Consider the following 14,560-nt stretch of genomic DNA (forward strand, 5'->3'; position numbering starts at 1 on the left):
ACTGAGGAACCTATCCTAATCACTTGCAATGCCCTTAACCCTTACACGCATAAATACCACGACGATAATCACTGCGCATGCTATCACCCTAAGTCACTGGCCGAGCCAGTGCAACCTGTGTGTCTACCGGCTGGTGATTGTGTGCTTGGCATGCGGGGGGTCTAAGGTTCATATCCCGGGGGTACCAAGTGACTTCTTTGTTCATCTTCTCTCCTTTTTCATTCCTTCTTTAACTTCCGATAGCAAAAAGCAGTGTCCAGTGTTAGGGTTAGAGGATTAGCTGTACGAAATTATGTTATCTAGTGCATCAACGCACTGAAGTCGCTACCAAATTCAAGGTGACATATGCATGTATGGGCCAGTTACAGTAGAAGCACTCATTATGCACATTATAATATTAAAATTAAAATTATACGAACAAACGCAAATAAAGTTTATAATCAGTCATTCAACACAAAAATAGACACACATTCTCATCGATCAAGCCTCAAATTAATTTTGGGGCCACACATTTTCAAGGCCAATAGGCAAAGACAAAGAAATGCACCAAGGCCAACAAGTGATGAAGAATAAGTTGACAAAGATCTGGGGCACTCAGGCCCAAACTGAAAAAGGGCAGGCAATGGCCTTGGTGGCCTCCCTAAAATTCGAGCCCCGCTCATACCATTTTTGTGCTGAATGACTGCTTAAAAATTGCTGTTTATCTACATTTATGAACATTTAAAACTGATTTAAATAAATTCCTCCTCTATAACCCTGCAAACAGAAATTACCAATGGCATAAAATATTGTGATAAAAAATTCGATGTACGTATAGAGTAAATTGGCATTGAAAACAGCATTGCTGGACAATTAAAAAAATAGAACATTTCTTGTATTACAGTATATAAATTAATCATTGGAATATTATGTGTATAAGCACAGCATATAATTTGTTATATTATAATTTCTGTTACAGCTACAAGAAAACATTCCAGAAGGTGGTGCTAGAATACAAAAGTCCACACCACAAAATAACATCCTGTTTTATAAAGGGGTTTTTATTTGGCAAAAGAAAAAAGTTCAGATGTTAAATTGAAGTGTTAAAATTGAATTGTATCTTTCATGTGAGCTTAGTCATCGGAGACCAGCCATCAAAAAAAGAATTTTCGTATATAGTTGTCAGCAAGGTTCTTCAGCGGTCTGAGATATGACGCTGTTTATAGCATAAACACGGACATGGGATTCTGATTGGCTAATTGAATCACGTCACCATCACATCAGAACCTCATCCGCTGATCAAGCTGCGTAGCAACATGCAACCTATTTCTTTTTACACAATAATCAGGAAGAGCAGGCGAACACTGCTGAAGGAATTGGCTGAATAGTATAGTCAGAGTGGTAATTTAGTTGCTAAATACAACCACCAGCAGTCTAAATGTATGTTAACAACCCTTCTGATGCAACGGGCTGTTATCACACTATATTCGCAAATTTAAAAAAAACAAAACAAGGCATAACAGTACATATGTGACACGATCTGATCCATGAGGGCCAAAGGAGGCATTTTTGACAATTGAGTTACTGTAATCATTACATTATACATACAATAGGCTATCATTTACTAAAACACCAAAGGTCTAGCATACTTGGTTCCAAAGTTTTTGATTTTTGATGTCTATTTTATTATGTATTTTATGGTTTTTTTACTTCATATTTTTATATTTATCTCAGTTTCAAATTTGCCGCCTTTGGCCCCCATGGACCAGATATCTAATTATTACAATCCTGAAAGCTCTGTGCAAAATACCTTCTTCTAACTGCCCACTTTTGAACAAAATCAGTGCTATTTATTGGACTCACCCCATTGGCACTACTGATTTGTCAATTATACATGATACAATCATCTGAGTAACCAATCAATACAGAGCTTTCATTTCTCGCCAATTTCAAACTTAATACCCTTCAAACCTACTGACTATCATACCATCTCTCTGATTGGCTCAATATATGGTATATCACCTTTTGTAACCAATCAAAATCATTCTTAGAGGCAGATAATTCAGCCGGTAGTGCCCAAGAATCCTCTAGAATCAGAGCTAGTATACTATATTTACTACTCCACCATCACTCCCTAGCACACTGTAACAACCTATACTGTCAAATAGATTGCAGACCATGCCACAGTCCAAAGTTTTTTCATTTATAATTTAACGAATGTTATAGGCCTTGAATTTAATATTATCATAAGCATATCATATTTTCATCAGTGCTATGATGATGGTGTATTTTACAGTGTATAATATTATAAGAAGACAAGTGATCACAAAAAGTTGCCTGTGATGAAGTATACATGTATATTGCAAAGCTTGCTTTGCCATTGAAAAACACATTAAGATCACACACATAATTATTACCCATACCAAGCAAACAATATTGTTAAGAAATCTTTGTTGAGCCTCCTACTCTAGTAATAATAATCATAGTCATTACCAAATGACTGATTTTGTGAAGAATACGGTAGTTATACAGGAACAAAAATAATGATCCCTTTTAATTTGCACGGATCCGCCATCTAGCTACCAAAACAAGGTTCTCCCTGCCAATAGAGTACCGAAGTGATGACGTCACAGAAAACTTTTTTGCATTTCAGCACTTTGAATACCATGTATCGGTGGAGCATGATGAAAAACATCCACAGTCCAAATTTGGTGGGAATCGGATCATGAGGGTTCCAAACAGATATGGCGAACCAGGCCAATACCTGATTTCCCCATTGAAATCAGGTAAATGGCCTGGTTCTCGGGCAAACATGATTTGATTCCAGGCCAAATTTGGATTCAATAGGATGTTTTTCATCATGTTCTACTGAAATATGGTCATGAAAATGCTGAAATGCAAACCAGAAAATTTTATGACGTCACACTTCGGTACTCTATGCACGTGGCAAAAGTGCATTTTTTCTGGCAACATGCCAGCAGGTTTTTGTAAAGCATATGCGCAGCGCTGTGCTAATTCAAGCATGAGCATGAAAGGTGTACTCAAACACAACACGTTGTGGGTAGAACCTCATTTTGAGTGGACCGTGCAAAGGGTCAAAACTTCTTATTAAATCATTTAACATAAAACGAAACACTGTAGCACCTTTTTATAATCGGGTTTTGAAAATAAACAATATTATTTGGCAAGCATGTTGAACTAAATCAAGTTTGAAAATAAAATGTAATTGACAAAAACATGTGCGGCCACCGTCACAGTTGTCAAAAATTATTAACTGTCAGTGCAACCTTTATTTTCTGGTTAGGGCCCCTACCTAATTACCAGTGCACAGCTTTTCCCAGCTTGGCTGGTGAACTTGAATCCCTCATTCAATGGGAGCTAAACATTATGGCTGCAGTAGGCTGCAACTTGGATGGGGAAGGCTGCATACTGACAATTAGGGTTCATTTAATATGACTGAGGGCAGAGTTGGCCAAGAACATAAACAATGATCATGCCCTTGTAAATATTTTGAAAGAGTCCCTGCAATGCAATGTTGATATGGCGAGTGTGAGACCATAAATACCATACATACCCTGTATGGACAATAATGTCTTCCATAGGGGGTGTATGGATTTCAACTGGAATAGCCCATTTCAAACTCAAGATAGTAAAATACATAATCCTTCATATATTTTTAATGAAACAGTGCATGTTAAATATTTTTAAGATGGGGAAAAAAACACTGCAAGCAAGTTGATGACTGCAACTTAAAAAATCAGAATGATAGATTTCCCTACAAAGCCATCAAATACATAAATTAAAATCGTACTAAAAATATTTTATGGCATCCACTTGATAGGCATTCATTAACATATACAGGAAAATAAAACAAAAGATTTATCAAAACAATCACAATACAGGATACTGTATAGTGGGAATTTTTTCGCAGGGGTTTAATTTTTGTGCTTTTCGCGGTCGAACAAACAGCCACAAATTTCCAACTCCACGAAAATATTTATTACACATAGTAATTAATGTGAATATATTTGAAAACGCAAATTAAACACCCACTATACTGCCAAGAATTGATAAAATTGTGAAAAATTAACCCAGCAAAAATATTCCACAATACACAGTATATTTAGTTTTGAGCTGCATTCTTCAGGCCTTTAATGACTTTGCACATTTCTAATAGGTTTGACCAAATTTGGATTATTCCAACAATAAATATAATATTAATGTTTTAAACAAAACAACTTAATAACATTTTACTTCAGTAGTGACATAGATGCTTTTTTTTGTTGGTCGCTCACATAATGTTAATAGCACACATACAAGGACGGTTTGTCGGCAAGCTTGCAGCGCAACAACAGTGAAAACACATTGACGTCACTACCAAACTTAAGGTGGACCAAAGTTAAGTAATGAATTGTAGCTTTTCTGGCAATCTCTGGATTTGCTTTGTTTCTTATTATAATGCTGTATGAAAATTGGACACAAAATAAAACCAAAATTGAAATGAACTTTGTGTACTGAGTAAAAGCATAGATAGGCAAAATATAACAAAATATTTTTCTTAAAAAGTTTAACTAAATTTACTACCGGTAGGATTAAATCCATATTTCAAACAAAATGCACCCAACCTTAGCGTATTTCATTATCAGCTTGAAAATCTCCCCACATGAGAAATAACTTCAGCACATATCATGTATACATAATACAGGCATGAGAATGATCATCCATGAAAAAAAATGAAGTGTTTGAAAAAAGCCTAAAAAAGTGCAGAAATTTGGACAACAAAAAAGCCTGAATTCAGGTTTAAACCTGAAAATTTTCATGCCTGATAATTAGGGATTCAATCATGTTTCACCGTTGTTCATCACCGTTTAACAACGATGCGGCGCGTCGTCTGCGTGGTTTATTTCAGCGAGGGCAGCTTTAGCTGCCCGGCTAAAAACCACGCAGACGCTACCGGACGTGAGTTGTTAAACGGTGATGAACAACGTGAAACATGATTGAATCCTTTCAACAACGAAAAGAAGCTAAATATCGTATAATTCACGATTATTTTACGAGGAATGTCAGTTAATCATTGCCACTCAGCCTTACAAAAACTTCGATGATTTCTCTTTTGATATCAGCAATAAAACTACAGAATAAAACGGCAATGTTTAGCCGCTACCTGAAAAATACTGAATTCAACTTGTAAGCTGGCATACGCACAAAGGTTCCAGGCATGACGAATTTTCGGCGCTCTCGCGTAACGCGTAGTCTCGCTCGCGTTCGCGTATACGCTACAGTAAAAGTGTGGGTTCATCACGGTTTAACAACGGTTGGCTCCTGTACTAAGGTATAGGAAGAGTTGTTGAATAGACATGTTAACATGTTACACAAAATCACACTCCCAACACAAGTCGTAATATTGCGAGTCGTGCATTTCGATGATGGCGGCCATCTTGGATAAACAAACTACAATTACTTCATAAACATTTCAAATGATTATTCCTCATTTACTACATTGTAGTATTCAAAAGAAATTCACTCAAAACTTGCATTGTGTGAATAATTTAATACCATTCTCATGCCATGGCGGCCAGCTTTGGCCATAGCCGGTATGGCGGAGCATAATGGTACTCAATTTTGATCACATTGCTACACAATTTGGAAATGTGTAGCAATTTTATGCCATAGACTTAATACAGTTAAGTGTGCAAATGTAACAAATATCTAGTAGTGCAAGCTGATAATGCTATAAAATGTCCTACGTCCAACACCGATGGCGGCATTAAGGATGTGACATAGGAAGTGCTAACATTACAATCATTTGGCAAACCATAGCCTTAAAACAAATTCAGAGGTATGGTCAAAGTACCCAGCTAACACAAAAAGTTTTGGAAAACTTTCGCAAAAGGTTAGAAAAGGTTGCCAGAAAACATTGAAACGTCAAGTTATATAAAGGGTATAAAACATTTTAATAACATTCAAAAATATTTTGAAAAACTTGCAGGAAAACATTCTAGCAAAATAATTGATGAAATATAAAGATGCTTGAACCATGGGTCGGGTCTACTTTACAAAAAAGCCTGAGGACTTGTAGCAAGTCTAGCAAGAATAATTTTTGCAATGACGATAAAAGTTTGCAAATTATACGAAAATAAGCATTCCAACCAAACAACTATTAACAAAGAATATTATCCCTTGATTGAAACACCAGTTTGTTTTCCATTGACAAACATTGCAGTTGAAATCCATACACCCCCTGTGGAATACATGACCTTAATCTCCCACACAGGGGCTGTAGATTTCAAATTGTGTCAGTGTCACCTATTCAGGTAACTCCATTTGAAATTCACACTCCCTGTGTGGAAGATTGATGTCATATCTTCCATAGGTGGTGTATGGATTACAATTCGAATAGAACATTATTTTGTTTGACAGGAAAACTGTGGTTACTCACAGAAGACTCTGTGATTTGATATTGGAAAATAACAGTATCCGTACCTGGAGAGGGCAGGTTCCCGGGACCAAAGCGCTCAAACCATGGTCACTGTCACCCGTCCCAAGGCGGGGGCAGTTGCAGTAGACTGTGTGAACTGACAACAGAATGTTGTATAACCTGGGCTTCATAATAATAACATCTTCAAAACTGTGCACGTCCTCGAAAAACATTGATGCAGATCAAGCCAGGTAGCGACCACACCCGGTTTTCAAACTCTTCAGTTCATTAGAAACAATATACAAAATTACAGCTGCTTTCTGTGGTCGCATCTTGCTGACCATGCATTCAACAACATAAATGCCACTCGGAAAAACCTCCAAAGAGAACAGACTCATAATTGCCCAGCGCACATACATCCTTTATACCAGTTTGCCATGCACATATGGAGACCTAAAAATAATGGACACCAGGCATTTATCAATATCAAAAGATAATTTGCGCATGCAGCACTTATTGCACGTTATCCGCACAACAACAAAAAAAAGCACATACTTCAAATCAAAGTTTAACAGGCACATGGCAAAATAACCCAGAGATACTCTATTTTGTACTCCGCAAGCAACATGTACACATGGCAGAGCAAGTTCTCCTTGAGTCTCAAAAAATAATGATTTTTTGCTTCATAAACATGATTCTATGTTACATACATAGGACTTGGTTTTCTAACTACTAACTTTGCTACAAATTTTGGGCTATTCCAGTTGAAATCCATACACCCCCTATGGAAGACATGACCTTAATCTACCACACAAGTGGTGTATTTAGATATCATGTCTTCCACAGGGGTGTATTGATTTCAACTGGAACAGCCTACTGTCTCATACACATAGTGCATATATTCCACACAATCACATACCACAACTTCAAATATATCAGTGATAAGGTCATAATATCAAATACAAACCCACATTATATAGCTATACATGTGTATAAAAATACAAACGCAAACGTTATGTACCGTTCGCTGTTCGCGCACGATATCTCGTCCGATACGGACTTGACGATTTACTCGTGCCGTTCCCAGCACTCTGTTTACTATCTCCATTCTGGTACACTCTTTGATTGCTACTATGTACTGGTTCTGATTTAACGTACTGTGACGTTTCTGAAGAATGGTCAACGGTGGCGCTTGTCGTTCTCCTGCGTTTTCCGATGAAGAAATGAAAACAGAATCGCCACAAGGTGTAGACAAATAGCAAGGCGAGTCCGATGCTCCATCCCATGGTGACGTGTGGTGGAAATGGTCGATCACAAGTTGGAAGTCAAACTTCAGAACGATGAGGAATTCTGTTACGATGATCGCAGCTATCAACCAGGATTGTTGTCCAAACTTTTTGCAATTTCTGTAAAAATGATGAATAAGTGAGGAAGAGAAACAAAAAACAATATAGTTTAAATGGGTTTGACATCAGATAAGTATAAAGTTATTAACCCTAACACTGACCCCTGCTTTTTGCTATCGGAAGTTAAAGAAGAAACGAAAAAGGAGAGAAGATGAACAAAGAAGTCACTTGGCACTCCCAGGATTCAAACCTTAGACCCCCACCGCATGCCAAGCACACGACCACCTACCGGTAGGCACACAGGTTACCCTGTCCCTGGCAGCGATTCCGTGAGCATATAGCACTTAAGGTGATTGCGTCATCGCAGACCCTGGGATTCACGCATGTGCAGTTTTCATTGTGGTCTTTTGTGGTAAAATGAGCTACCCGCTACATTTAAAACATTTTGATTCTGATGTCTATTTCTCAACTTACATGTATGTCCAAATTCATTCACTCGGTAATTTTTTCTGGGACACCCTGTACCTGCATCATATAGATGAGGTGACACTATTGTCTGTAAACAAAGGTAAGCAATGGCTCTATTGATTTGTTGAAAGAACATCAAATGACCACTTCAAGTTTTATACCATTTTTAACCTGATGGGGCAGTGACGTCAATGCGCATTTCATTGGGAGGAGCTCAAATCACTAGCATTTGTTTAAAGAACTGGCGTACATATGTATGGACTTACTGTGCTTACAAACATCGCATAGAAGCACAAGCGAAACAGCTGCTTTAACGTGTTCACATCACTGCCAAATCAGGGTGAAAAATGGTATAGAAGACTTGTTGCCCTATCTCATTTGGTGTGAGTTTGTCAAGAACAGGTCCTCAACAAACATGTACGTGCATGAATACGTACTGCCAGGCAAAGAACAGCTGCCAACTGATTTTTGGTATGACATCACATGTCACCTCATCTAACAAAAACTTTTGGACAGGATAAAAATAATTTGGACAGGATAAAGATTATTTTTTATCACGCTGAATTTACACTGATACTTAATAAAGCAAAAATAAATTGTTTCTGCATGGTCTTAAAGTACCATCACTTCAAAAGCATAAAGCCAATGGATCTACACAAATTGATTTTCAAAAGGTGAAAAATGTTTTCCCAACACTTCAGCAACATCCCTTGTCAGGTAAACAATAATGATCAATCACTGCTTTCTTACTTTGCTAGAGTCATTTCTCATCACTTTTCACAAGCGATTAAGTTTAAATTCAGTGCAAGAGTCTTCAGTAAGCGTAGCTGCCGGGGGGGGGGCAGGGCAGGGCAATGCCTATTTGGGCCCCCCCCTCTAGCGCAGAAACAAAATAATAAAGGAGTGAGAGAGATGGAAAAACGGAAAGAGAAAGAGAGAGTCCATAGGCCAACGATATAAGGTGCGGATAGAATTTGAACAATTTTAAAATTTTGTAAAAAAATGGAACCTATATTATATCAAAATGAAGTCGCTAACCCTTGTATTCCCTTTTTTTTTTTGCTCTTCACTTTTTCAAACCACGGAAAAAAAAAAAATTGGGTCAACCTTTTTTGAGGAAGGGCGGCAAAATTTTTTGTTTGGTGGATTTGGGCCCCCGCCCCATACAGGCTTGCCCCCCTGGAAAAAATCCCAGCTACACCACTGAGAGTCTTGCACATTACTTTACCACAAAAAATGGGATATGCAATGAAGTCTAATCCTTGGAAGTGTTGCTAATGGGGAAAGTACTTGACTTCATGGCTATATGCCAGGCTTGAAGGGCTTGGTTGAATGTCTTTACACAATTTCATGCTAAAAGCACACTAAAAAGGATACAAGGTAAAACAAAGGCACACATTAGAAAACTCCCTGGAGGCACCTATTTGGGAAGGAATATTAATTAGGCTGAATACAGCGCTTTCTAGATGAAGCTCCTTCTCTTCTATGAAAGCCATATTGTAACATTTCCGTAAAAAATATATTAGTCTTTCTTTTCCATACAATGTTAGCTTTTACTGTCAGCTACGCCCCTTTTTGAGCCGAGCAACTGAGGTAAAGCAAAGAAAATTGGAATTTACTACGAGCGCCGATGTCGCCAATGCGTATCACTCCATTGGTCATGCTACGGTACGGCCCTTTGATTTGTGTGTGTGAAAGTTCTGCACGGCATGTTCATACCATGTTTCCATATTTCCATCGTAATAATTAAATGCCGGTTGCTGTGTTTTATTCAAAGTACATTAAAATTGAGTTAAAAACAGAATTTTGAAAACATTTGAGGGCATCCTCCTCAGCAAATGTTACAATTTGGCTTTAATATTAAAAAATAAATTTACACAATTCTAATGATTACCAGCATTGTTTCAACAATTTATTCCACAGGCACTGAGATACATCATAATCAGGCCAAAAAAAAAATGGTTGTGTTGCCCTCCCAAGCCTAAAATCTGGTAGTACAGCCGGCCAGATTTTTTTTTTTTTTTTACCAACTCAACCATTTGATACCTACTATTTCACAGTAACATGAGTGAAGAGAGGCATATGAATAATATTGGCTGTATTTTCTACCCAATGTTGAATATTTTATTGAAGTAAATATTAATATTAAGACCCTTCACAATTAATTCTTAGTTTACTATTTAAAGATTTTAAAAAAGGTATGAGGTAACTTAATTATTAGTTATTTATTACTTATTATTTTCTTCATTTTGAAACAAGTGGTCACAGCCCAATATCAACATCTTGCATGGTACATTTTGGCACTGCAGATCATATTGCAATTATGGTTGATTTTATACATTGATAATAATATGTGTTATTTGTTTGTTCAGGATTCATGATCAAAGTAAGAAAGTCGCAAATTAATGTAACAAAAATGTCATTTAACAGAGAAAATGACAGATAAAAATCAAATAATTAAATATTTTGCAATTCTCAATTTTTGATGCGGGCGGGAAATAGGAAACTCAAAATCAATTGTGAAGGGCCTAACATCCATGTTGTTGGGATTCAATGAGTAAGTCCTACTATCCAATTAAAGTGCTGGCTTGGGGCACAATCTTTTTAGTGAACGTCAGGGATCCGGGAATAGGCTTGGGGGTACATGTATGATATAAAAAAAAAACATTTGTTAAAAAAATTATTTAAAAAAAAAAATAAATTTTTTTTTTTTTTTTTTTGAAAAAAAAACGAAAAAAAAACGGGCCCAGATTTTCGCGATTTTGACCCGGCCGCGGAGGGCAACACAACATATTTTTTTTTTGGCCTCATTTCGCTTCAACAAGGGCCCAATTACAGCTCCCCATTACATGAGGGTGGAGTGTGGCAAGTGAGGTAAAGCTACGGTGTAGTTCCCGGCAGAGATAAACATGGAAAGCCGCGTCAGACTTGAGGATGCATATGCATTAGGGCAATTGACAAGACAACCAATCAACCCACAGCTCCTCAAGCACTATTAAATTATATCTACAAACAGCTCCTCATTACACCCCTCAAGGATGAAGTCAGACGCAACATTCCGAGTTATCTCGGCCGGCGACTACACCATAGATTTACCTGGCTTACCTCACGCAACCCAGGTGGGGAGAGGTTTGGGGATAATGTGCTGCGAGGAGCCATTGCTGTATCTGCGTCACCTGTCACTTTTAGTAGAAACACACTAAGACTGGCTGTCTTGAAGGTTGACCCATTACCTAATACAAGCAGCATCCTCTGAGTGCAGAAACTTGCCACACTCTCCCCAAGGATAGTGTCAGAGTTTATCTCTGGCTGCAACTACATTTTAGTTTTACCTCGCTTGCCTCATGCCACCCAGGCGTGACTAGTATCTGCACTCGCAGGATGCCGCACGTTTGCATTAAGTAAATCAACAAGACAGCCAATCATAGTGTGTTTAGTGACAGGTGACACAGGCGCAACATTCCAAATCGCTGCCAGTGATTAAAGGTAAAACTATGATATGCACACGCAAGTTTGACACCCATGGTTCCTCCTCTGTGATTACTTACGGATCATCCATGAACTGATATGTCTCCCTCAAGGCAACGGCACCGGTCGGTACGTACACCATTAAACGTATCCAGTTTAAGAAATGTGGAGGGGGTATCCAAAGGATGGCCTTCAAATAAAATGTGTCTAATTCTGCTAGTAGAAACTGGAATAATAATAAATAAAAAAGACAAGATTATAACAAAAAAAAATTGTTTGTTTGTCCACGTCCGACCGACCGTGTACCCTGGTCCCGACCGTGGCTTTTTGTTTTCTTTTTTTTTAAATTTACATTGAATGTGCTAGTAAAACAGTGGTTAGTATAAATTTAAAGAAAGAAAATGTAAAGAAAATGAACAGTATAAAAAATAACATGCAGAACCATCTCAAGAGTTAAACCAGTAAAGTGCTGTGTGTTTTGACTTATTTACCAGTCTTCAAATTGTCAGTTTCAAGTGCAATATCTGTAAAAATTTTTTTTTTTTTTAAATCCGACCTACCGACCCAACTGTTTCATAAGCCTCTATGGACAAACAAACCTTTTTTTTTTTTGCCTAATCAATGGAGGAAAGTTGGGACAATTTTTATTACCATTCGCAAACAGCCAGAAAAATCTAAACTTGACCTTGCCAACCTATTATCAGACATTATAGAATGATTTCACTGGAACCAGTCCAGCATCCAAGTCCTAACATAAAAGTGCCCTGTTCGATCGTAATGACCATCGTGTGACCCATGTTGCGCTCTTAACAGAATCATCAATTTCGTCCACAAGGAATAACTTGCAAAAAACTCACTGAACTTGATCAGAATGTCCATAAAAAAAGCTGATGTTAATTAGATCCAGTAGATGAGTTCATGGTCAATTCATTTAAGAATGACAATAAAAAAACCAAAATCTTGTTTTGAGACCCAGCCTTGTAAGTTGTATCTATCACCTGGTAGGACATGAGAGATACTATTATCTCTATGTGGGGCTATCTTTTAGAATACCCTACCATTTTTTACATTCACAGTCTATGCGTATGGGTCTTTCATAAAAGATGCCATTGATGCCATATTCCAAAAGAAATCCCTAAGTGGAACCATTAGACATTCCACCTCTATAGAAAAATTACTTAATTGGTGTACATCGTGGAACATACTCTTTTGCGTGGCTGTGCATAGTAAGCTGTTGTACGCAGATAACCTCGCAATATCATGAATATGGACGCGTAAAGTAGCGCTGTACGCTTGTGTATTAGCATGATTAGTCGCAGAGTAACAAGCGTAGTTGAATGTTCCACGATCGATGTACACAAATTTAATAATTCTTCTATAGTGTATCTTGGTTGCAAAGCTATAAACTTATAGCAAACTACATAATTCGTTGTCTTGGGGAAATCCGGTAACCGGCTACATGTATGTATATTTTTCCACGGATCTAAAAATATTGATTGAATGCACTCTCCACTCAATACACATTGTTTTTTTTTGTTCAGCCTAAAATCAAATTTTGGACTATTCCAATAGAAATATACAACCCATATGGAAGATATGACCTTAAAATGTACACAGGGGGTGTTAGATTTCGAATGGAGTGACCCATTCAGGTAACTCATTTGATGTTTACACTCCCTGTGTGGGAGATTAAGGACATGGCTTCCATACGGGGTGTGTGGATTTCAACTGGCGTAGCCCAATGTGTGTTTTATACAGCTTTCCTGGTTTAGAAATATACCTACCAATGATATGATACCAAGCACCGCAAGCCATCGATGTAAGTTTTCTGTTGGACGCCACTCAAACTTGGTCCAGCTGTACGGCGTAAACTGTAGAACTATTCTCTTCAACTTGCCACTGTCAAATCAAAATATATCTTTTATCAAACATTTTACAAATCAATTAGTGGTACACATAAGCATTCTATTTAGACTAATTTTACCTACTTTTATGCATGTTGATTGTTGGTATATTTCACAAGTCTCACCAGCAGGGTCTTAGCTAGGATTTGACAAATACCCATCATTTTCACCAAAACCGTGTGTCTAAAATTTGACCCTAAAAACAAACCAGACCTTTGCCCCATCTGAGGGTTCCGTTAGTTCAAAAGCTATTGCTAATGCTATAGCCTTGATTTACTTATCTGGTCCTGTTTAGAGTTCACAGAACATATTCAAGCATCATTTTCAGACTTAGGTAGTAATTTTGCCTGTCCCAGAAGAAACTGCCTGTCCAAAATGATGCGTGGTTAGCTGACACCTTGCTCATCAGCTATAAACCATATGTAATACTAACTATGTCATCAAGACTCTGTCCTCAAGATGAAAATATCAGACATAATGCAAACATGTGATTCAATTGACCTTTTTGGTAAATCCCATAAGAGTTTGTGAGTACACCTGAGATGTTGTCATTTGACGTCAATCGCTAATGTGCATTACATGTAGGCGTGATGTCAAATGACGACATCTCAAGTGTACTCGCAAAGGCTTATGAGATTTACCGAAAAGGTCATTTGCTATTCTGAATATATAAACAATTATAAATTCAGTTACAAACAATTTAACTGAAAATGATAAGTTTCTTCTTATCTTGGGTGCCAATGATTTTGACACCACCAATGCAGTTGCCAATTTCATTTATACTGCATTTGAAAAGCGGGATTTAAATAATAGGCCTATGCCTAGTTAATTTATATTATATTCTTTATAGTTGTAAACTGTATTGTTCTTGTACTTTATTTGTATTATATATATCGTATTATTATATATGTTTTGACCATATCTTGTTGTAAGATGAATGTCAATAAAATCTGATTCTATATGTAGCACAGACTACT

The 14,560-nt window shown here is 37.4% G+C and overlaps 1 protein-coding gene across 1 annotated transcript in view; it reads right to left on the reverse strand.

The window, feature by feature from the left end:
• Positions 1-7,240: 7,240 nt before the first annotated feature.
• The window catches only part of LOC140168315 (phosphatidylserine synthase 2-like), a 130,673-nt gene continuing 123,353 nt past the window's right edge, over positions 7,241-14,560 (reverse strand). Inside the window, 4 exon segments of the mRNA XM_072191677.1 lie at positions 7,241-7,721; positions 7,724-7,803; positions 11,760-11,905; positions 13,464-13,578. Of these exon segments, the coding sequence (XP_072047778.1) occupies positions 7,411-7,721; positions 7,724-7,803; positions 11,760-11,905; positions 13,464-13,578 (652 nt within the window). The 3' untranslated portion in view covers positions 7,241-7,410.

The sequence above is a fragment of the Amphiura filiformis genome, chromosome 13 (genome assembly GCF_039555335.1).
Source record: "Amphiura filiformis chromosome 13, Afil_fr2py, whole genome shotgun sequence".
Lineage (NCBI taxonomy): Eukaryota > Metazoa > Echinodermata > Ophiuroidea > Amphilepidida > Amphiuridae > Amphiura > Amphiura filiformis.